At 42.9% G+C, this 23,926-nt stretch overlaps 1 protein-coding gene across 10 annotated transcripts in view; it reads right to left on the reverse strand.

Moving 5' to 3' along the window:
- The window catches only part of MTHFD1L (methylenetetrahydrofolate dehydrogenase (NADP+ dependent) 1 like), a 227,669-nt gene that overhangs the window by 180,020 nt on the left and 23,723 nt on the right, over nucleotides 1–23,926 (reverse strand). For all 10 annotated transcript variants that reach the window (XR_005022127.1, XM_036871033.1, XM_036871032.1 and 7 more), the window contains exons 8-11: nucleotides 17,576–17,687; nucleotides 10,577–10,665; nucleotides 8,991–9,088; nucleotides 6,096–6,269 (exon numbers count right to left, since the gene is read on the reverse strand). Coding sequence is in view for 9 of the 10 variants with exons in the window: in XM_036871033.1 (XP_036726928.1) it covers nucleotides 6,096–6,269; nucleotides 8,991–9,088; nucleotides 10,577–10,665; nucleotides 17,576–17,687 (473 nt within the window). In the remaining variant the exon portion in view is untranslated. The remainder of the gene's footprint in view (nucleotides 1–6,095; nucleotides 6,270–8,990; nucleotides 9,089–10,576; nucleotides 10,666–17,575; nucleotides 17,688–23,926) is intronic.

A 23,926-nucleotide genomic window follows, 5' to 3' on the forward strand; every position in this document is an offset into this window, starting at 1 on the left:
TTTGTAACATTAAAAAATAAACAAAAATAAAATAAAATCAGGTATTTGGCACTCTAGAGAAAAAAATAGTGATGGGAATATTCTCCTTTAATGTGAAATTCAGTCTATTCACACTTTGAATTTGGGCTTCCTTTTTAACTGCTGGGTCCAAGCGATTCAGAGAAATTCTAAAAACTTCTGCATGGAAATCAGTAAAGGGCGGATGGAGACCCATTCTGCATACACTTTCAATGCCCTGCAGCTGCACTCCGAGTCAAGTTCTCAAACAAATTCCTTTTCATTAGTGTAACTAGGAAAATATGTAAAACTCAGGAGACCCTAAGATTCTTTTGGCATATTTCCCTGAACAATTCCCAATACTTTTCATTTTGTCAGGCAGAGCAAATAAAGTGATGTGTAGGTGTAAATACCATGTGAAGTGTAGCTGATGAAATACAGATGACTCTGACGGAATAAGAAATTCTGAAGTTTGAAGAATAGCTTTTTAAAATGAATTAATCTGTTTTGCATTTGGGTTATTAATAGTAGAAGGTTTTTTTAATCCCATGGTTTTAATATTTTAATCCCACTGTTGATATATTCAAATCACATTTATACATGAATTCAAATGTGCAATAATATTTTGTTATTTAGGTTTACTGAAAAATTACTTGGGCATTTGAATTCTTCTAAAGCATGAGAGAAGACTTATGTTATAGTATTCAGGGATAAAAGCAGGACACAAAATGGTATTTATGGCATGATCTCAATGTGTAAAAAGGATAGATGCAGAGATACAATCCTGGAAGGAAATAAAAAATTTTGAATACTTCTGAGTAATGAGAGATTTCGTTTTCTCCTTCTTTTTACTTTTCTTTACGCTAATTTTTATTCAATGGGTCAGTATTATTTTCAGATTAAAAAAAAGACCTTTCAGAAAAAAGGAAAAAATTCTTCATTTAATGGACAGGTAATTTATATTTCTTTTTTTTTTCTAACATCTTTATTGGAGTATAATTGCTTTACAATGTTGTGTTAGTTGCTGCTGTATAACAAAGTGAATCAGCTATATGTATACATATATCCCCATATCCTCTCCCTCTTGGTCTCCCTCCCACCCTCCCTATCCCACCCCTCTAGGTGGTCACAAAGCACCGAGCTGATCTCCCTGTGCTGTGCGGCTGCTTCCCACTAGCCATCTATTTTTTTTATTATTATTTTAAAAAATTTTTATTGGAGTATAGTTGATTTACAATGTTGTGTTAGTTTCCACTGTACAGCAAAGTGAATCAGTTATACATATACATATAACCACTCTTTTTAAGATTCTTTTCCCATGAAGGTCATTACAGAGTATTGAGAAGAGCTCCCTGTGCTATACAGTAGGTCCTTATCACTTATGTATTTTTTATGTAGTAGTGTCTATGTGTCAATCCCAATCTCCCAATTTATCCCTCCCACCCGCTTTCCCTCCTGGTAACCACAAGTTTGTTTTCTACATCTGTGACTCTATTTCTGTTTTGCGAATAAGTTCATCTGTACCATTTTTTTTTTAGATGTCACATATAAGCGATATCATATGATTTTTGTCTTTCTCCATCTGACTTACTTCACTCAGTATGACAATCTCTAGGTCCATCCATGTCGCCGCGAATGGCATTATTTCGTTCCTTTTTATGGCTGAGTAATATTCCGTTGTATATATGCACCACATCCTTTTTTTTTTTTGAGTTCTGCTTTTTTTTGAGTTGTTTTTTTTAACATCTTTATTGGAGTATAATTGCTTTACAATGGTGTGTTAGTTTCTGCTTTATAACAAAGTGAATCAGCTATACATATACATATAACCCTCTAGGTGGTCACAAAGCACCGAGCTGATCTCCCTGTGCTATGTTGCTGCTTCCCACTAGCTATCTATTTTACATTTGGTAGTGTATATATGTCCATGCCACTCTCTCACTTCCTCCCAGCTTATCCTTCCCCCTCCCCGTGTCCTCAAGTCCATTCTCTACATCTGCATCTTTACTCCTGTCCTGCCCCTAGGTTCTTCAGAACCTTTTTTTTTTTTTTTTTAGATTCCACATATATGTATTAGCATACAGTATTTGTTTTTCTCTTTCTGACTTTCTTCACTCTGTATGACAGTCTCTAGGTCCATCCACCTCATTACAGATAACTCAATTTCGTTTCTTTTTATGGCTGAGTAATATTCCATTGTATATACATGCTATATCTTCTTTATCCATTCATCTGTCGATGGACACTCAGGTTGCTTCCATGTCATGGCTATCGTAAATAGTGCTGCAGTAAACATTGTGGTACATGACTCTTTGAATTATGTGGATGGGTAATTTATATTTCTTAAGAAGTTGCAACCATGTGTATAAGGGCTTGATAATGTCACTTTTCCATAACTGACCTGACAAAAATTAAAGGTGATTTTATTTCAAATGAAGTTGTCATTTTAGATTATAAACGATTGTCTTGCTGTTTTAAAGTGATTTCAAACATCCAGGTATCAAAAGATTAGATAACAAAGGCAGTTTACACACTTAAAAAATCTCTCTTGTTGTGTTGGTGAGGGGAGTTCATTCCTCTCTAATAGAATACACTGTTATATGTCTTTTCTAAAAACCTCCAAGCTCTGAGACAGATGCATATATACATCTCAAAATCCTACCCTCACAGCCTCTTTTTCTTTTTTTTTTTTTAAATTTATTTATTTTATTTATTTATTTTTGGCTGCATTGGGTCTTCGTTGCTGCACGCAGGCTTTCTCTAGTTGCAGCAAGCGGAGGCTACTCTTCGTTGCGGTGTGTGGGCTTCTCACTGCAGTGGCTTCTCTTGTTGTGGAGCATGGGCTCTAGGTGCACGGGCTTCAGTAGCTGTGGCACGCGGGCTCAGTAGTTGTGGCTCGCGGGCTCAGAGCGAGGCTCAGTAGTTGTGGCGCACGGGTTTAGTTGTTCCGCGGCATGGGGGGTCTTCCCAGACCAGGGCTCGAACCCGTGTCCCTTGTGTTGGCAGGCAGATTCTTAACCACTGCGCCACCAGGGAAGCCCCAGCTTCTTTTTCAATGCAGGTGAAAGCAACACAATTTGATTTTTGTTCCTTCACAGGTCTTCGTTATGTAAGGGAATTTATACCACGATTTCAGAAAAAGAACTGTTGATGACCTGGGGTTAAACCTGTACTTGAGAATTCAGGTTTAATTTTGGCTTCTATGTATAACATGGCAGCCTGGCTTCTTCCGCTCGGTTACACACATAAAGGCCAGCAGAGACAGAGTGGAACGATGTTCTACTGGGTAGGGACCAACACGTAGTGGCAATCCTAGGCGGCCAGGCTGGCGGTCGCTCTCTGGCATGCGGCTGGAGGCCAGGTTATGACTTCAGGTTAGGAATCTGATAACAGTACCAACACAGGTTTTGTTTTAGAAGTATCAATTCTGTGTTCCCAGTGAAGGGCAGGGCCATGTGTAGATCTGCGCTTTTATTTCCAATACTGACGAGCCCAAAACAGAGTAAATCACAGCCATTCCATGTGAAAAATGGCTGCATGATTCTTCCTTAGTAAACTGAGACCACATCCTCCTGAGTTTTCCTAATTCTTCCTACCTTAAACAGGGTGAGAAAACCAGCAAACCCACCTACCAAGAGCACCTAAATCCTGGAAGAAGGGAAGCAGGTCTGTGGATAAGATGCTAAATTTGCTTCTGAAGTTCTTTATGTCTCAGAGTTAATTTACTCACTGTAAAGAAACTTGCATGAAGCACACTTCCAGAAAAGCAACACTGACTGACTAGATGTTTGCTCCAAACTCTGGGACCCAGGAGTACCCACTCCCTGTCGTCAGCCAGCTCCTTTCACAGATCTGCCCCCAGAGGGTGCCTCAGGTGAGGCCAAATCTCCCCTCAAAGAGGTTTCCTACAGCTCAGTTATGGGGACATCAGGGCTGGGGTCCTAGGCTGGAGAGGATCCCATTAGGATTGGGAATCCAGCGGTAGTGAACCTGGAAGTCTGAGAGAGGTTTAAGCCACAGGCAACTGAGGTGCTGCAGCAAGGTATGAATTCCTTAAAAACACAGCCACCGAATGACTCTAGCTGTCCATCCCTCTTAGAAAACAGTAACACAAGGAGATGGAGAAGGAGGAGCTGGGGGGTGGGATGGGGGGTGAGGTGGGGGGGTAGAGGGAGGCTAAAGGAAAAAGGGGAAGAGATATGAAGAAATTATTATACCATTAAAGAGGTGATATTATGGATGCTATCTTGCTTTATTTGTAGTTTTATCTTTATTTGTAGGTATGAAAAATTGAATTCATCTCTAGGGATTTTTCCTAAGCAGATCATTGGATAAATGCACAAATATGCATGCCCATGGTTGTTAATTTCAGCGCTGTTTGTAATGGCCAAAGATGGGGAACAATTTGAGAGCCCATCAATAGAGAATTGGTTAAATAAATTGTGGGACATCTCTATGTCATCTTCAAACCTTTTTTCTGCCTTAATACACTTGAAGAAGAATTAGAAACATGCTTTACTATCAGTGGCTGAGCCACAGCTACGTTTCTTGGTGCTGGGAAGATGTGTAGAATGGGACCCACCCTCATCCCAGGCATTTTTACCACTCCCCCCAAGCCCAATCCCCCAGCACATTGAAGAATCAGGGATGTGAGCAGTAGCATGTTAGGTAGTCATGCAAAATGATAACATAGCTCTATCCTGACTCACATGGAGCTAGGTATACAACATATTGTTAATAATCAAGTTGCTTACAGAATAGCATGTGTACAATGATCTCATTTATGACAGACTGCATCTGTGTCAAGATGGTCTCAAATGTGAACAGCCGTTTATACTTTGTTTTTACTTTCTGTATTTTTCAAATAATTTTACAAGTATGCATGACTTTTATAACCAGAAAAAGAAATAACGCACTTACACGAATAATTAGATATATAAAAACCAAGTTAGGGCTTCCCTGGTGGCGCAGTGGTTGAGAATCTGCCTGCTAGTGCAGGGGACACGGGTTCGAGCCCTGGTCTGGGAAGATCCCACATGCCACGGAGCGGCTGGGCCCGTGAGCCACAACTACTGAGCCTGCGCGTCTGGAGCCTGTGCCCCGCAACGGGAGGGGCCGCGATAGTGAAAGGCCCGCGCACCGCGATGAAGAGCGGTCCCCGCACCGCGACGAAGAGTGGCCCCCACTTGCCGCAACTAGAGAAAGCCCTCGCACGAACCGAAGACCCAGCACAGCCAAAAATAAAATAAATAAATAAATTTAAAAAAAAAAAAAAAAAAAAAAAAAACCAAGTTAACTATGAGTCAAGTCCAGTTACAAAAATGTCTCTGTTAACAAATAGGGTTTTGTGCCCCAAGCCTTGGCTTATATATCATTAGTAAGTCAATGTAATGACATTTCAAGACAACAAAGGAATTTATATGGTCTCCTGATGTTCCCTTGGGTCACATTAAATAAATATTTGAAATCCCTTGTTTTCTATTGTTTTTCAGCTGGTGAATGTGTTTCTTTTTTTAAAAAAGAGGCAAAATAAAGCAAATGCTCCTTTTCACAAAAACTGTGCATTTGCCTTTTGTAAAACGAGCAACACAAATGTAAGTGGCCCAATATTAATTCTGAAATGCAAGAAAGAGAAATGAGTTTCTGTAATGCAAATTCATAAACATTAAGGATACTAATCGAAAAGTCTAAGTCTCACACAATGATCTGTTCATTTTCCAATGTTATTTCTAAGTAGAAAAACAACCCATTCAGCTCAAAATATTTTACTTTCAATTCTTATTTTAATTTTTATCATGAAAAGCGAAATGAAAAATCCAAGGCAGAACCAGGGTGACCAAAACACAATATGAGAAACAAAAAGCAAAGTCCTGGATTAGGAACTCGTTACACTTTATATTCTGTGGAGGAGACTCATTTGTTTTACACTGAAAATAAAAACTTACCTCATGTCAAATGAAGGACTGCCAAGTGAAATGGACAAAATAATGTCAAGCTGGAGAAGAGGATGGATTTGAGGGGTGTGGTGACAGATATAAACAGGGAAGAGAGTTTTATAAATGTCTCCTTAGTAAAAGAGATTTTAAAAGTAGTCTTACCCAGCAACTAAGACGTATTTTCCATCTGCTTGATCCTTTAACCTTTCTAGCAGGGACAAACGTACTTTGGCTTTGCTTTTGCCATAGATTTCAATTTCATCTGCAAGCAACCCTATCTCCTTGGCAAGGATATCCACAGCTTTTGGAGTCTGTGCTCTTGAAATCTCGATATCACTGGGTGGGGAAACATAAGAGGCAAGAGAGTCTGCTCAGCTTAGGTGGTCGCTGCTAGAGTAGAAAACAGCCGTACACCATGCCAACGATTAGATCAAATGGCTTTGTGGTCCTTTTTCCCAAGTAGGATTAAGTACAACTGCTAACAATTAAAGTGCATAAGAAAACGGTACATTGCTTTAGATAGAGAAGCAACTCTTAAAAACTAGATTCTAGAATTCTTCCCAGGTGCCAGGATACACCTCTGCCACAGGAAAGGAGATGGACTATTACAGTGTGTCCAAAGGCCACCCCTAAAGACAACTCCAGGATAGAGCCCAGTGTTTTTCATGGGTCATCGCTGAATTCTTTAACCAGGAATGGACGGGTTGTTGCGTAATGCTTTATTACTGGGCTAGCCACATGTGTCTCTTGGCAATTCAAAAATGTGGAAATACTCTTTTGTTTTATCTGTGTCCATATTTTTCCCTCTCAAGTCAAAAATCACATTTCAAAATATTTCATTAATTACATAACTGTCGGTAAATGGAGCTAGTGCCCGAGGCTCAACTTCAGACACAGGAAATCTTAGGAACTCCAGAGTGTCGCTGGGCGAACAACTGAACTATTCTATTTCACTGGTTAAGATCTGCATGCTGCTGCTCATCTTAACAGGAGTGCTATGCAAACCAAAAGACTTCTCAGAGAGAGTCTTTTGGGGCTCCTGAGCTCAGCCGCTTCTCTTACGGGGGGTCTGGCCCATCCATCTGTCTGTGACTTGGTCTTGAGGGCTGATGTCTGACAATGCAGCAGTTTCCTGATTCACCCTGGGGTCCCTATTTTGCGGCGCAGCAGTCTCTCCACTGGTAGGCAGCCCCCTGCTCTATTTTTTTCTGTTGCTACTGCGGACAATCTCTCAGTCCTCATGCTACCCTGTGTTCTCCCCCATGACCCCATGGGGCCTGACTCTGGTGCAAGAGGTAACAGTAAACCCACTTCCAATGCCCACTAGAGCGGGAGAGGGGGAAGGGTGCCTCTGCCCAGATGTGGGCGGAGCTCTCCACCTGCAGCTAGGTAACCCCTTCCCCGGGTCCACCTGCATTGTCCTTTCTGATCCTCCCCCCGCCAACTGCACCCCAGCCTCCACTGTCCGTGCTCCCACTTCATTTCACCTTCCTGGCTACACCTTTTTTTCTGTTTCTCTCCTCCCACAATCTCCTAAATTGAAGAGCCTACTCTTGGAAAGCCTCCACGGTTTTCTCTTCACTAGCTGAAGAGTGATGGTGACATCATTTTGATTTTCTGAGTGATTTATAAACTACTCAGCCTGCCTTTCTTTCCCCAGTGGCTGTAGGAGTCAAATTTGGTTAAGCAATTTAGGGGCTTTTCCCCCCCAAGGGGAATTTATTTGGATTTGTACACAATTTGGCAGAGTCCCTCTCAAGTCTTTTTAGCTCTCTGTAAGTAGCATTTACTCACTGAGCTTTAAAAATGAAGGTTCTATAACAACATAAGTAGCCTCAAAAACTATTTTATGAAACAGATTGCACAACTACAGGGCTGATATTACAAAGAACATTTCTTGGAATTTATGTATTAGTGAACACAGAAGATGACTAAGATGTTTAGTCTATTTGAGGCGTGAAAACATAGCTTGGAGGGTTTCACCAGCCTGGTGGGTATAATCGAACCTTAGTGTTGGGCTGTGGCCCAAGGAAACACAGGTCAGTTCTGAAAAGCAACTGGTTATCAGGTGAAAAATGAGTCAATTCCGGGTGGTGTTATCTCCTACGTCCTGTGTATTCCATGCTGGCAGACGGCGTCACCTGGTTAAGCGCTGGACTTACGGGCGCCCTGTAGGAAGGGGATTGGGCCAATTCACAGGAGGAGGGGTGGCCATGGGGGATTCACTAGGAGGCTGGAAAATGCATTTCCCTGGCTCAGATAGCTTATCTAGAGAATTGTTCCAAAATCACATGCTGAGACTGTCCTGCAGTTTGTATTTCCAAATTTATACAGAGGGAATATGTAGCTTACACTTCATTAAATACCACGCTGAAGAAAATATCCATCTGGACCCTCCCAGAGTGTCCTGTCAGAGAGCAGATACCACCACGTTCTGAAGAAGGCAGAGCTCCGGTCCCACGTCTAATGGCCTTTGGTTTGGTTGGTCATTTACACGCAGCGTAGAAACCTACGAGGCCCTGAAGACCAAGCTGACGTGTGTTTGGGCATTTCTAACACTGAAAAGCATATTCCAAATATTACATTACTGTATTCTGCCAAATCTAAGATACCATTATTTTAAGAAAAAACACTGCCATTGAATACAGGGTACATCATTGACAATAAGGTGCATCCTGATTTCAGAAATTTAAAAAATCTATATCTTAGAACTGATAGAATATGGTCAACATGTTCATTATCATTTAATTTTGGAGGAATTAAATGACAGAAAAAAATAGTGCAGCACGACTTCCCTGGCGGTCCAGTGGTTAAGACTTCGCGCTCCCAATGCCAGGGGCATGGTTCGACCCCTGGTCGGGGAACTAAGGTCCCGCAGGCCGCACAGCGCGGCCCCCCAAAAAAAAAAAAGAAAAAATAGTGCAGCAATTTGATTAGAGAAAATTATCCACCATCAAAGCCATAACACCACAAGTTGTGCCCCCATCCAATGGGTAACTTTGGATATCTAAGGCGCTTTGGTGAGCCGATGTCAGTATAAACAAATCACCTGAATACCTTGGTACGGGGGACAGAGGCTGAAGTTTCAAGCAGTGAAGTCTCCACCTCCTGTACTGCTGCTCACGGAACCATCTCCTTCTGCTACTAACCATGTTCTTCAATAGGGATAGGAAGGAAAGCATGTCAGAAAAGTAAAAGCTGACAGGTTACACATCTAAACTATGAAAATATCGAATATTCTTCAGGGATATTGTCATGAAAAGGAGTAAAAGTTGCACAGTAATCCAAGTGAACATCAGGACTAATTTTATTCACATATAGTTAAATGTGCAGATCTTTCTTAAAAAAGAAAATGTGAGATACAAGTACTATTAAAAAAGTTTGTATTCACTAAAGTCATCAAGTACAGGGATTAAAATGACAGCATCACCTCAGAGAAGAAAAATGAGGGAAATATGAGAATGCATGCCTGGTTGGCTGGGAGGCCCAGCTTCACCAAAAATTTGCACCATTGCAAGCATAATCCTTCTACAGTTGATATAATAGAACAAGCAAACCGGATTATCGGTGATACGCATATATATATTTACATACACACACACATATTTGCCTTTAGTTGCAATGTAACAGATGCCTTACAGAAATGCACTACGTCCCATTTTGAAGTAAAATTTTTAATTGTGTATTGCATGTATTAAGAAAGAAATGAACTAAAACCTGCTTCTGTTTAATTAGAGGCTCAGGTTTCTCTACCGCTACTTAACGCCTCTGCTGGCCGGCACCCTCACTGCAGGCTTCAGCACCAGCCTAGCACACAGCAGTGGGGAGCCGGAGATCTTGGGCTTTAGGTCACACAGATAGCGGTGGTTCGAAAAGATGTCCACAAACTCTTTAACACTCCTGTCTTCAAGAGGTGAGCCCAGTTCCCTTTCCCTGGGTTGTGAACTAGATTGGTGGCTCAGTTCTAGCAAAGAAGAAAAGAGGAAGTGGTGGCATGTGACTTTGGAGAGTGGGTCATAAAACCTACTGCAGTTTCCTCCTTGCTCTCTCCTTTGATCCCTCATGCTGCGGGAAGTCAGCTGCCACATCGTGAGCAGCCCCATGGAAAAATCCAGGTGATGAGGAACAAAGGCATCCTGCCCGTAGTCAAAGAGGATCTAAATACCACATGCCAACAGCCATGTGAGGGCGCCATCTTGACTCCTCTGGCCTCAGTCAAGCCCTTCAGATGACTACAGCCCCGCCATCTTGATTTCAACCACATGAGAGACTCCAAGCCAGAACCATCCAGCTACGCGGCTCCAAACATGTGACCCACAGAAACTGTGAGATAATAAATGTTTGTTGTTTTAAATTGCTAAATCTGGGGGGTAATTTATTACACACCAATAGATAACTAATAGAGGACCCTGATGTGGGTCCCTGCCCCATACTTGTCATGTGACCATTTCTCCAAGTCTCCATTTTCTCATCTATCAAATGGGAATCACACTATCTTACAGGATTGTTGTGAGAATTAAATGACATCATGTTTGTAAAGTGTTTGACACTGTGTCTGCTAAACAGAAAACACTTCCAAATGTTAGCAACTATTCATTGAAGCTCCAAACTCAAAAATTCTCAAATAGCTGTGTCAGACAAACCTGAATCCGCAGAGCGGCAGCAAGAAGACTCACATCTTCTGCGATGGGACCAGTACCATGGACACCGGGAGAACTGCATCCAAGCTTCCCTGGAAAAAAAAAAAAGACTTTCAGCGTATTGTTCCTTGTAAAATGACAGGATGTTCAATGATGTTCTCGTTTTCAACCAAGGAAGTTAGGATATCATGGCACAGCTACAGATAGGTTACCAGGTAGGTCCTGGCACAGCCTTGGGGCTCTCAATTGGGCCTCATGCTTAGAGTGTTGACTGGCTTAAAATCTTCCCTCTACCTCTTACTAGCAGTTGTGACCCTGGGCCTGTTAATTAATGTTGTTCAACCTTATAGAGTTTTGTGAGAACTGAATGTGATATGGTAATGTAAAGTGCTTGTCACACTGTATGCATGTTTAAACAATAAATTAAAAAAATCAAAGCAATTTCATGTGTGAATACAAAGTATTGGGTTGGCCAAAAAGTTCGTTTGGGTTTTTCCATAACATCTTATGGAAAAACCCGAACGAACTTTTTGGCCAATGCTATATTAAAAAGGAGAACTAAAACACCTATAGGACAAGCCCAGTTAAAGTGTTCTGTGAACGACCAGGCTTTCTTGGATAATTTCTTTAAATCCCTGTCATAAAAGTGACAGAGACAATTTTCCATCAAAACTGAGAAATTATATTTTAGGGCATTAATTTTGAGGATTACCTGGATTTCAAAAGAGCGAGGCATTTTGTACGAATTCTACTGTGGTTGGCACTTAGGAAGTTTATGAAAAGTAAACACACATAAAATGCTTTAGTCTACATCCTCTCTTGGAGAAGAGAAACATTGCTAACAGTAACTTTTTTGAAGTAAGAAACTATTTTCTTCTTTTTCGGACCACTCTACTTTTTATTTATTTATTTATCTATTTATCTATTTATTTAATTTTTTTTACCATCTTTATTGGAGTATAATTGCTTTACAATGGTGTGTTAGTTTCTGCTTTATAACAAAGTGAATCAGCTACACATATACATATACCCCCATATCCCCTCCCTCTTGCGTCTCCCTCCCACCCTCCCTATCCCACCCCTCTAGGTGGTCACAAAGCACCGAGCTGATCTCCCTGTGCTATGTGGCTGCTTCCTACTAGCTATCTATTTTACGTTGGGTAGTGTACATATTGGACCACTCCACTTTTTTTTTTTAAATTAATTAACTATGTATTTATTTTTGGCTGCGTTGGGTCTTCGTTGCTGTGTGCGGGCTTTCTCTAGTTGTGGCGAGTGGGGGCTACTCTTCCTTGTGGTGCGAGGGCTTCTCATGTTGCGGAGCACGGGCTCTAGGCACGCGGGCTTCAGTAGTTGTGGCACATGGGCTCAGTAGTTGTGGCTCACGGGCTCTAGAGCGCAGGCTCAGTAGTTGTGGCGGATGGGCTTAGGTGCTCCGCGGCACGTGGGATCTTCCTGGACCAGGTGTCGAACCCGTGTCCCCTGCATTGGCAGGCGGATTCTTAACCACTGTGCCGCTAGGGAAGTCCATGACCACTCTACTTTTAAATTATCCATTTTCCTGGAAGTTCTTTGCAAGAAAGAGCATGAAACAAAAGTAAGTGTTTTGTGATGTTCTATTGTCAAATGTATTAAGGGTGTTGGAAAATCATATCCCTCAGGTGTTGTTTAAAGATTAGCAACACTTCAGTTTTATAAATCATATTTAGGCAAAAGCCAAGAGTCTAGAGAATGAGAGAGATTTGTTTTCTTTTGTTTGAACCACTAGAGATCTGATCTAAAGGTCTTATCCAGCCACTAAGGAAAAGAAATATGCTTCCCTCTTTGTTACCTCTATCTTTAAATGATGGAGAAATAAGGAAAAGCTACATTCTAGGATGTGATCTCAACTTATAAATGCATGTTACAGGAATAAATCACAAATATCCATGTGAATGAAGACTATTTCACCTACAGAATTACACAGTGAATAATTTCTCCCATACTCTTAGCCACTGTCTTGCATAAAATAGAACATGGCTAAAACGAATGAAGACTTTAAAACACAACACAAAAGACACATACACTCATATTTCAAACTGTAGGCGAATCTTGTAGGGACCAATATTTCTCTTTTTGAAGAAGAGTTATCTGAATTCCAGCAATGCTTTTAGTATGTTATTTTCTTTTCCTTCTACTATATTCCATCCAATAAAACTGAGTGTAATTTTTTCATAGGAAAAAATCTTAAGATGGTTATCTCAAGTTGACTGGGTCAGAAGTTACTCACTTTCTTCTTTTCTATTGTATACTTCAAAAATTTTCTATCATAACCACTGTATCACTTTTGTAGTAGGAATCAATGCGATCTTAAAATGGATTGAGAGTTCTGAACCTGGAGGAATTGAAGCAACTAAGATGGTAACTCAGTGACTCAGGACTACATTCGTGATGAATTTCTGGGCTAAGGAGAACTGCAGAAGGAAATCATTGCGTCACCCCCTTGCCTATGTAGAAGCAGGGCCCCACCTGGAGGGGTGTCCACACTCAGGCTGTGGGTCCAGCCGCGCTCCCATCCCAAACCAGATGGGTCTTTTCACTTCCCACTGACCGCTCCCCATTAACTCACAGTTCCTTCCTCCAGGGACAAGTCAGTGAACCACTTTAAAAGATGGCCTTTCATTTATAAGTTTTCTTATAATAACCAAACTCGCCACAATCGGAAAATTTAAGGCTCAAGTGTTACAATACTTCCCCTGGAGATCAGGACAATCCTTTTCTGACAGGAGCTGTTCCGAGGCCACCCTGGGAATTTTAGCAACTTTGATTAGCATGAGTCCTGGGATGCAGCCCAGGGCTCCCTGCTGACTTATGTCTGCTTAAAACGATGCTGTGAACTACTCTGACCCATGAAGTTGCTGTTTTAATCCTGTTCTCTGGGCCCAAGCATTAAGACCAGTTTCTCCTTTGTCCCATTTGGTACATCAGAAAATAGGTCTGAATGTTAGAGTGCACGGTGGTTTTGCTCAGGATGAATCCTGACCTTTAGCAAGCAGAGCATTACAAAATCACAGCCCACTTCCTTCATCTGAAATAATTTTTAAGAAGATAAAGTTATGCGTATAGCTAGAAAACTGAGCACTGCTGTGTCCCTGTTTTCAATCCAAACATTAGACTCCTGCCATAGAAGAGTGAACAGACCCAGCGAGTCGGGTGTGACTGTTTTCCAAGCACTGCTTCCGGCGTGTCAGCCATCAGGAAAGCCTCTCTGGGGACCAGGCATTCAATCAAATGCCTCTACAGAGCTACCTCATCAGAAATCACCACGTCCTGTCTATTTTTACAGGGGGGGGGGGAACCCTGTACCGTTAAGATGACTGCGAAAATTTCATCATAAAGCCCTGCCTTCACCCAGTCATAAGTATACTAAAAAGTCTTTTTCTCTGAAGTTTAAATAAAAGCAACTTTCCTTTTAATAATGCTTGAAAAAGGTCTTCATTTGTTTAAAGTGGAAAATTATATATAAAAGAGAGGGAAAAGGCCTTTCTCCAATTTACTCATAGATTAAAATTTCATACGAATTGAAGTTGCTGAAATTAAAAGTTTTGGACTTCCCTGGTGGCGCAGCGGTTGAGAATCCACCTGCCAATGCGGGGGGAGACGGGTTCGAGCCCTGGTCCGGGAAGATCCCACATGCCGTCGAGCAACTAAGCCCGTGTGCCACAACTACTGAGCCCGCCCCAGAGCCCGAGTGCCGCAACTACTGAGCCCACATGCTGCAACTACTGAAGCCCGCGCGCCTAGAGCCCGTGCTCCACAACAAGAGAAGCCACCACAATGAGAAGCCTGTGCACCTCAACTAAGAGTAGCCCCCCGCTCGCCGCAACTAGAGAAAGCCCGTGCGCAACAATGAAGGCCCAACGCAGCAAAACCAAAACAAAACAAAAAAACTTTTGACAATGGAGAAATGTAACGCTATTATAAATAGTACCGACTGGAAAACATTCATCCATTTAATCAGTGTAGCATTTTTCATCTCTGCTTTTGTGCCGTCAGCCCTGTTTTTAAGTGGGATGCAAGTTCAAGGAAATGTCTCTATATCTGCAAGTAACTTAAAAGTGCAATCGATTAGAGTACAATTCTGAGTCCATGTTTATTCACTCAGTATTTACTGACCCCTTCCTACGTGTCTGGCACTGTTCTGGGCGCTGGGCATTCAAAAATCAATAAAACCACTACTGCTGGACCAGATAAATTGAAAATAAACTAACTGCAATCAGTCTACATACAGAATTGTTAAAACATAATGCTTGGTCTTATTTTTTTTTCCCTCAAGAGAATTGCTACATCTAAATCTAATGTTTTTTAAATGCCTTTAAAAAATAAAAGTTCTAGGGGCTTCCCTGGTGGCGCAGTGGTTGAGAATCTGCCTGCTAATGCAGGGGACACGGGTTCGAGCCCTGGTCTGGGAAGATCCCACATGCCACGGAGCAGCTGGGCCCGTGAGCCACAACTACTGAGCCTGCGCGTCTGGAGCCTGTGCCCCGCAACGGGAGGGGCCGCGATAGTGAAAGGCCCGCGCACTGCGATGAAGAGCGGTCCCCGCACCGCGATGAAGAGTGGCCCCCACTTGCCGTAACTAGAGAAAGCCCTCGCACGAACCGAAGACCCAACACAGCCAAAAATAAATAAATTAATAAATAAAGTAGCTATAAAATTAAAAAAAAAACAAAAAACACTAGTGCTTAGGAAATCTATTGGAGGCAGAAGCAGTCAAGGGTAGCTTAGGGTTAGGGTTAGGGTTAGGAAAAAATAAATAAATAAATAAAAGTTCTAAACAGAAACTTCTCAGAAACGGGCACCGCTTCACCAATAAAACATGTGGCTCATGGGGATTCCCAAAGAACACTGCAGCAGACTCTCCCATCTCCAGCCAGGATTGCACCAGAATCGTCCTAAACATACAAACTCTAACAAAAAACAGCAAGTAAACATTGTAGCAAGGAAACAGTCATTAAAAAAAATAATAACAAAGTCATAGCTGACTATCCTAGTCCAACGAGGATTCTGAGCAAATCTACCGTGCATGTCCACTGTTAATGGGTTAGGCATTGTTTTTCTCAGGAAAAAAAAAAGGTGTACCCAGAAATCACATATATTTCGAAAAAGTAATTTAGTACGTGCTTTCTGTTTGCTAAAAAGAGCCATTAATCCCACATTCGTATTATATTGTACCTCTAATTGCTCTATTCATGTGTGTGCTCATCTGTGAACTGAGTACACGAGCATTTTGGGAAATTCCTGAGCATCTTCCTTTCAAAGCGCCCCAAACAACCCCCTAGCCCTTCAGCTCCAAGGGGTTTTTAATCTGATTGGTCGATTCTGGGAGGAGCTACATTTCCCAGAGAGGAAGGTGCATTATTTCTCTTTTTTTTTTTTTTTTTTTTTTTTTTTTTAATTTCCTCCTCCTTTTTTTAGCTACTTTTATTTTTATTTATTTTATTTATTTTTGGTTGTGCTGGGTCTTCGGTTCGTGCGAGGGCTTTCTCTAGTTGCGGCAAGTGGGGGCCACTCTTCATCGCGGTGCGGGGACCGCTCTTCATCGCGGTGCGCGGGCCTTTCACTATCGCGGCCCCTCCCGTTGCGGGGCACAGGCTCCAGATGCGCAGGCTCAGTAGTTGTGGCTCACGGGCCCAGCCGCTCCGTGGCATGTGGGATCTTCCCAGACCAGGGCTCGAACCCGTGTCCCCTGCATTAGCAGGCAGATTCTCAACCACTGCGCCACCAGGGAAGCCCTATTTCTCTTTTTGAAGAAAGAGTTAAATGAATTTCAGTAGAGCTTTTAGCATATTACTTTCTTTTCTTTCCATTGTATTTCAATAAAATTAAGTTTAGTGCTTTTTTAATGGAAAAGTGTACAATGGTTATCTCAAGGTGACTGGATCAGAAGTTACATTTATTTTCTCCTTGATACTATTCTCTATTTCACTCTGTGTTCCGGGGCTGCTTAAGTTTCAAGGTCTAGAACTCCAGTGTGGTACCGGTAGAGACCTCTACTCCTTTTGGCCCACGTTCTGACCAGCTTTGGGGGAAAAAAACGCCATCCTCCTGGACAGTTCAGTATAGCCTCCCCTACCACATGTTGAAATTTGGAGGCCACGGGTAACAAAGAGGGTTCTCTGTCTCCCTCTGCAATTGTCTCTTGCATACACATGTCACTCAGGGACTTGAGGGGGTGGGCTGGGTGTGTTAAAGCTCTCTTAGCCCGAGTGTCTTTCTGTGAATGAGAAAAGGGTGTCCCTGCTGGGCCAGCTCCTGCTGGCCCCTGGGCTGAGTGCCCTGGGGCTGGCACAGCTTCAGCTACCCTGAGGGTGACCTGATGTGTGGTCCAGGACGTTCCTGGGTCCCTTGGCAAACACCATCAAATATCAGCACCTATCCTAAGACCTCTTCTGTTTCTAAGGGTGACTTTCACAGTGTTCTGAAGTGACTTTGTGGCTCCAAGGGAGTGCTTGAGGGGGTCACTGCAAAGGGAAATTACAAACACAGGGGAGCTAGTCTCCACTCCCGTCCCTCTGGTAGCTGTGTTTTCATCTGCTTTTACGTGTTGAGGTTCATCTAAGACTGCTTTAGGAGAAAGGATTCTGCTGGTTTTTGAAAGACTGTGAAAACCACTGTTTCTAGTTTACCTCACACATGTAAAAATTTCCTACTTTAGGTCACAACCGACTTGACTGCTTGACGCTGGAGGCCAGCAGGGGACGTGCTGATGAAGGGGAAGAACGGAACGACGAGGAGGAGGAGGAGAGGGCCTGACTGCAGCTGGCATCTTGGCTGCTCTCTGCCCGACAATATGGTTCCCATCCCAAGTAACCCAAAAGGCAGGCACATGACATGACCTGTGTACATGTGCTGACAGCAACCATCATTTCAGGAATATACTCTTCTGAAGAAGATTAACTTTTCTCATAGCAATCTTACCTATTTTGATCAGTGGCCTGGCACCAATTTGAAGACATTTACCTGACAGAAAGTCATGGGAACAGTTGAGAACAGTAGTTCCTGGTTGAATCCAAGAAAGGGGAATCTCTTCCGGCTTGGGTGAGCCCAAGATCACAATGTCAGCCTCATGAAGCTAGAAAGAAAAAGAAAAACACCACACACATTTTCAACGGTAGCATAAAGATGTGATGATCAACGTCAAATGCCTTCAATGTAACAGACAACAATCTTCAGAGTTCAGTTCCACACGGATGCACTGACAGAATCACTTTACTAATTTAATAATGTAGCTCATATTAGTACAAACCAAATGTGATCATCATATCCCAGGAAAAAAAAGGAAGCTTTAAAAATTTCTTCAGGGGGACTTCCCTGGCAGTCCAGTGGTTAAAACTCTGTGCTTCCACTGCAGGGGGGCTTGGGTTCGATCCCTGGGATGTGGCATGTGGGGAACTAAGATCCCACATGCCGCATGGCATGGCCACAAAAAAGAGAGACAGAGAAGGACAATTCCGTCGTTGTGATCTGTACAGCAACAAAGAAATAAAGTGTTTACTCTTATTAAAAAAAAAAAAATTTCTTCGGGGCAGTCACTTCAGCATATATACTACGTATAGTCTTACCATTTACATGTTTTCAACACTAACTGCAATATCAAGAAAAGGATGGGGCCAAGGAAGCTGCACTGACGGGAGGAGGAGACTGCAGGCCGAATGGGGTGGACAGCATCCTGACTTCTGGGGGAGACAGTGCTGGTCGCAATGAAGCCACCTGAAGATCTGACCAGTGCAGGGAGTCTTCCGGCCTGTACAACTGCATAATCAAAATTAGACCCATATGGAACTTTTACTAGATCCAAGGACAGATTTTCAAGAGCTCAAGCAAGAATCTCATTTTCCTTGAGGTCCTGGTTAGTCTCTTGTCAAACTGTTTTTTTTTTTTTTTTTTTTTTTCTTAAAGAAAAAGGAAACAATGCAACCACTACTACAAAAGACATTCACATGTCTGCCCTGTTTGTACTTTGATAACACAGCACAGGAGGAACATGTCTGGAAGGACAGTTATGAAGTAGGGTAAGAGGTTGGCTCTGGCCTCAACAGAAGAATGACCACCTGTCCCAGTACCAACTAAGCAACCAAAGACTTCAAAGTGGATCCATATGTGGAGGGAGAGGACTGAAGAAGGAATCTTAGACCCATGGGGAAAATACCAACAACTGCGCATGTCAGCTCACAAATACGTGAGGTTGGTGTCATTATACCCATTTAATGGACAAGTAAACTGAGGCTCAGGGAGTGTAAGTGCCTCTATGGTATGTCCTGTCTCCCTAGCAAACCCAGCCTTGGAATACTCAATACTCTATGAGGCAGAAAGAGAGGGAAGCTGACAGCCCTCCACTCCGTAGCGCTGATGGCCCCTCCCCCATTGTTTTTTCCACAGACTTCAATGCCCTGCAACTGACTGCAGACTCTTCAGAATCAAACAGGCAGGAACGGAAGACAAAACACAAAAACTCCCCCAGTGCCACTACCCTCACCCAACCACCCAACAGCCCAGGGAGTGAACGGGCTCCAGTGGTCCCCATCCGCTCTCAGCTTGGACATGCTGATGGCTGAAGACCGTGGGGAAGGACCAGGCCAGCTCCTCAGCCCGAGTCCATAACACTGTTCGGGCAAGAGGCTGCGTCAGCTAAAGTCTCAGGAATCTTGGGAACAAAAAAGCCAAGATCTAGAGCGGCTCCGAGCTCCCGTGGTAGAGGAGAAGCATGGTGAAAATGTAAATGCACGTCTTTTCAACGAGGAGCCGATAAAGCCAACTCTTACAGGTTAACATCCCAGGAACACTTGATCAGCTGGATCATGCAAATAGGGGAGAGCAATTCAGTGAGTACCGCTAACGAGGCCCGAAGGTGCTCACTGCTTTTCAGCACCGCCCTTTATTAAGGCACAGGAAGAGGAATACGTTAAAATGGTATCTCTGTGAGTCTGTATTAGTCACATTCAAAAAGAGGCCCCTACTGGAAAAACCACTTTTTTAATGCCCAAGTCACAGTACTGTGAACCCGAATTAAGAGGTTTACAGCCAATATTCCCAGCAATCTAGTGCGTTAACGTCCCATGGGTTCTGTACAGATAGAGCTGAAAGGCAGCTAGACTTGCAGGTGATGTTATATTTAGGGGAAAAATGTGTTCCTACGGAAAGAGGATTTTAAACATCTGATAAGAAAATATCTGTGTTCCTTTACCACTGCAGACACTCAACCACAGTAAGACTTGAAACACAGATGCTTAGCGTGTGGCAAATGATCAGCGGATAAGAAACGCCATTTCGCTGCATTTTCCACACTTGACGGCGGCAAAAACAGAACATGTTAAAACATCTACAAAAAGGAAGTTAATATGTACAAGACTGCAATGTTCATTTTGGAAAAAGCCAAGGATCACAGGTTTAATTGAGTCCCCTAAGAGCACTTAGTTTCCTACATGTGGTGTCTTCGGTACAACCTGTTCTTTTCATTACCGATAAATCTCGGAAATCTCATTCCGACCCCTTAACTGTGTACCTAGACTCAGCTCGAAAGCGGGCTGTGCTAACAAGCAACTGGGGGGGCAGTTGATCCCACAGAGAAAAGGCCAAAATCTCCTCCCCCAGCCGTGATCGCATCGGAGATGCTAATCTTTCTGGAAAGGAAAAGTGCTAGATGCTTAAATCAATAAATAACCCACGGAGGCCCAGGCGAGGTTTTTAATGATTCAAGGAGAATTATCATCTCACTGGCTGTTTCTACTTTCTTCCTCCCTAATGGGAAGGACCCTGGCCAAAGCCTGGCTTGAAACTTTACTCATAACAAAATATTGCCTTCTCTGCTGAGACTTGAGTGGAAGCAGCTTTCAGCGAACCGCCCACTCCCCAGGCAGAAGACCAAATGTTAAAACAATCGCAAGACACAGATATGCAGGCATTTAGTGTGGAGCACGTGGGAATGCAGAGGGTTTAGATACCATGAAAACTACTTTTCTGAAGTCACTGATTTTTCAGGGAGTGTGGGTGGGGGACAGGTCTCAGAATACGGAGGGGGAGATGGAGGACAGATAGGACTTGCAGAGTTATAAGGAACCTCACAACTTTGTATTTAGCAAATGAAATGCATTTTAAAATGGAAACTCCAGAAAGGACAGCCCCACCTTCCTAGTTAGAAGACAGGACTTATGCTATCAACGGTTTTGAAAGGGCATATATGAATCTCAGGCATGAGATCTGCATGCCTACAAAAGGTAGGACAGGTTAAAAAAAAAAAGGTTTGGAGCTATGTCCTGAAGCATCGTGACTGAATTACCTGAGGCCTATCAAACCTGCTTCTACATCCTTCAAAAGTTATCAACACAATTCAGAAAATAAAGTTCAAAATGAAGAACAATACTTAAAAAAAAAAAATAGGTACTTTCTCCAGCAAAGACACGCTTCTCAAATTACAGTGACTGAAGAGAATAAAAGAGATCCAGGATTCTTTAGTGAATATACTCATTCACCTGCCATCTCTCAAGTGCCGCCTGGGGCAGACACTGAGGATCGGAATATAAAAATCCCTGCCTACAGGATTTGAGAGCTGGGGATCTTCAAGATGGAGGCGCAGGGCAAACCACTGGAATACGGAAAAGAAACAATTAAACATTCGATTTCTACTTCTTTTGCCCACACAGTTGGTAAAATACTTTAAAACTTTGCTAGTGTTTAACATCCGGCAGTCCCTGTGTGACAGGGACATCCGGCAGCTGTCACACACAGTTAAGTACAGGGAGGGGCCCCGAGGGAGGGAGGGTGGGAGGCGACCCGGCGACCCGGCCCTCATTCTTTCACTTTCAATGAACTGGGACACTTTGCGGTTAGTGGAAGCCGGGTGAGTGGCTTTACAGACCACATCATGTTCCGCAGAAGAGTCTTCACAGTGCTCTGCAATGACAGGGCGTGTCTGTGAAATCTCATGTGGCGTGGAGGCCCCGTGGCTATCTCATGGCAAAGTCCTAAAAAGAGTGAAGTGTTTCTCTTTTTTATTAAATGTCACTTTCTTTCAATAAATGCCAAATTCCCGAATTTGCTGGCCTTTTCTTGATAACAGATAAGTAGTCGTCAGACCGGGCTACTCTGGTGGCCCTCACACCATCAGCTGTGTTTTAGGAAGATTACCCTGGATGCGGGATTGAGAGGGATCGGAGGGGCTGAGAGGGAAAGCATTACACTGCAGCAGACAGAGGGCAGGTCTGGTAGGAAGCTGGATGCCTGGAACCGAGGAAGGTCAAGGAGGATGGGGGTGCAGGCTGGGATCTGCCAGCATTATAGACATAGTTAAAACTAGCAGCTTGGACAAGATCCCCGAGGGAAACAGGTAGAATGGGGAGAAAAAGGTGTTTAATGCATCCCTTGGGAGCACTCATCTTAAATGACAAAAGAAGGGAATAAATGACATGACTCTGGTGCGACCCCAGACACAGGAAGGAGGACTGGGTGCCTTCAAGCAGGCTGCTAAGGGGAAAGGGTGTGGTCAGCCGGTTCCAATGACGCCCAATGGCTAAGCAAGCTAAAAGCAAAAAAACTCCGTTTTTGGCAATTAGGAACTCATCAGTGACTTTATTAGAGACATGGGTATTGGCAACCATGCCTGGGTAAACTCTTGCCCTTTGAGTCCAGTGTGTTCCCTGCCTATGGAGATTTCACTGAGGCAGAGTTTTTCATGAGCAGAGTCCCTGTTTATCCATAAATTATTCAAACTTAGAATGTCTAACTTTTTATTCGAATTAACTGAATATCTACCAAAGGATTCTTGCTTTGTACCCATGGATAAATATACATATTTTCCTGCAATATTAAGCATACTACCAAATGAGAACATCAAAATAACTGTGTAAACACTCTAAAATAAGAATGTCAAACCATGTTCATTCAGATGTTGTAATACTTTGGCAAGATAAGAGAATGAGTCTCAGCGAAAGGTACCTCCCCCACTTCAGCAAGTGATCTCATCCCAGAGAATTTTCTTCCTTTCTGGAATTGCCTATGTTTCTTTTTTCCACTCTCATCTGTGATCAGTAGGACATTACTGGCTTTTAAAATTAAGACCTATTTCATAAATCAGAATGACTACAAGCCAAATGGATAATTTGGGAGTATGATCACAGCACTTATCTCCCCAATTTTTCCCCCAAAGGTTAATAAATGACCTTCCTTTTTCTAAGAAGTTCATGTCTTACCTCATCACTCAACATATTTACTGCTCAACGTATGAGAAGAGTGTATCAAAGATAGCCAGTTGTGTCCCAAATGTTACAGAAAAGACAGTTAATCCCTCTTCAAGTTTACTTGATTCTCACATAAATTATGATGGATGATAAAAGGAAAATGCAACCTCAAATCCAGTAATGGATATACTTTGATTCATCAAGAATAATTCCCTTTCTCACACCCTAGGAAGAAATAAAACTAAAAAGTAGGGCTGAGACACAGAGAGAGAGAGAGAGAGCACGCGTGAGGTCACACCTGTCTGTGTGTGTGTGTGTGTGTGTGTGTGTGTGCGTGTGTGTATGTGTGATGAGAGATAATCTAATATGACAAAGACTCAGAACCACGTAGCACAAAAATGTGGAAAAGACCAAGTTATGGTCCCCAGATCCACGAGAGGCAAGCCGCACTTCACAGAGGCAGGACAGCCTTATGATTTATGGTTATGCCGTGTTGAAGTTAAGGTGAATTGATGTGACTGTGGGAAATTCAGCGTTGCGCCGCATTTCCCGCCATACTTGTGCTTTCCAATCCTGAACCCTGGGCTGCACATAGGATTTCTGCATCCCACTTCCCCTGAGTAACTCTCTGGCCTCAGTTGCCTCCTTGGAGAAGTGAAGAAGCTGCACTTGACAGAGAGGAATTGAGGTGCAGAGGGAAGAGCGTGGCAGGTGGGGTTTATAAGACCCGGATTCATATCCAGGCTCTGCTCCTTTTCACTGACAACCAGGGTCAAGGCACCACACGTAACACCTTGCTTTCAGGATATAACGCTAGTGAGCTAGAATATGAAAAGAATTTGAAAACGAAATCTGTACACAAATGTAAGGTGCTTTATCATTATAGATTATGTTAAGACCTACCAACTAGAGTATTCTAATTCTACATCCTTAGGAAGCATTTACACTGGAGAGGAAGGGGTAAAAGACAGAGCCAGGCTCTGCCGATGGTGCGGACAGGCAAGCAGGGACCATCTGCAGGTGGACGGGAGGTGATGTCACTGGCCTGATCTCTGCAGGACACAGCCTGGAGCCCTTCCTTTGTGCAGTGCCTGCCTTGAACCATCTGAGACTTCACACGCCCCCTTTGGCTCTCACG

This window comes from Balaenoptera musculus, chromosome 12, assembly GCF_009873245.2.
Source record: "Balaenoptera musculus isolate JJ_BM4_2016_0621 chromosome 12, mBalMus1.pri.v3, whole genome shotgun sequence".
Lineage (NCBI taxonomy): Eukaryota > Metazoa > Chordata > Mammalia > Artiodactyla > Balaenopteridae > Balaenoptera > Balaenoptera musculus.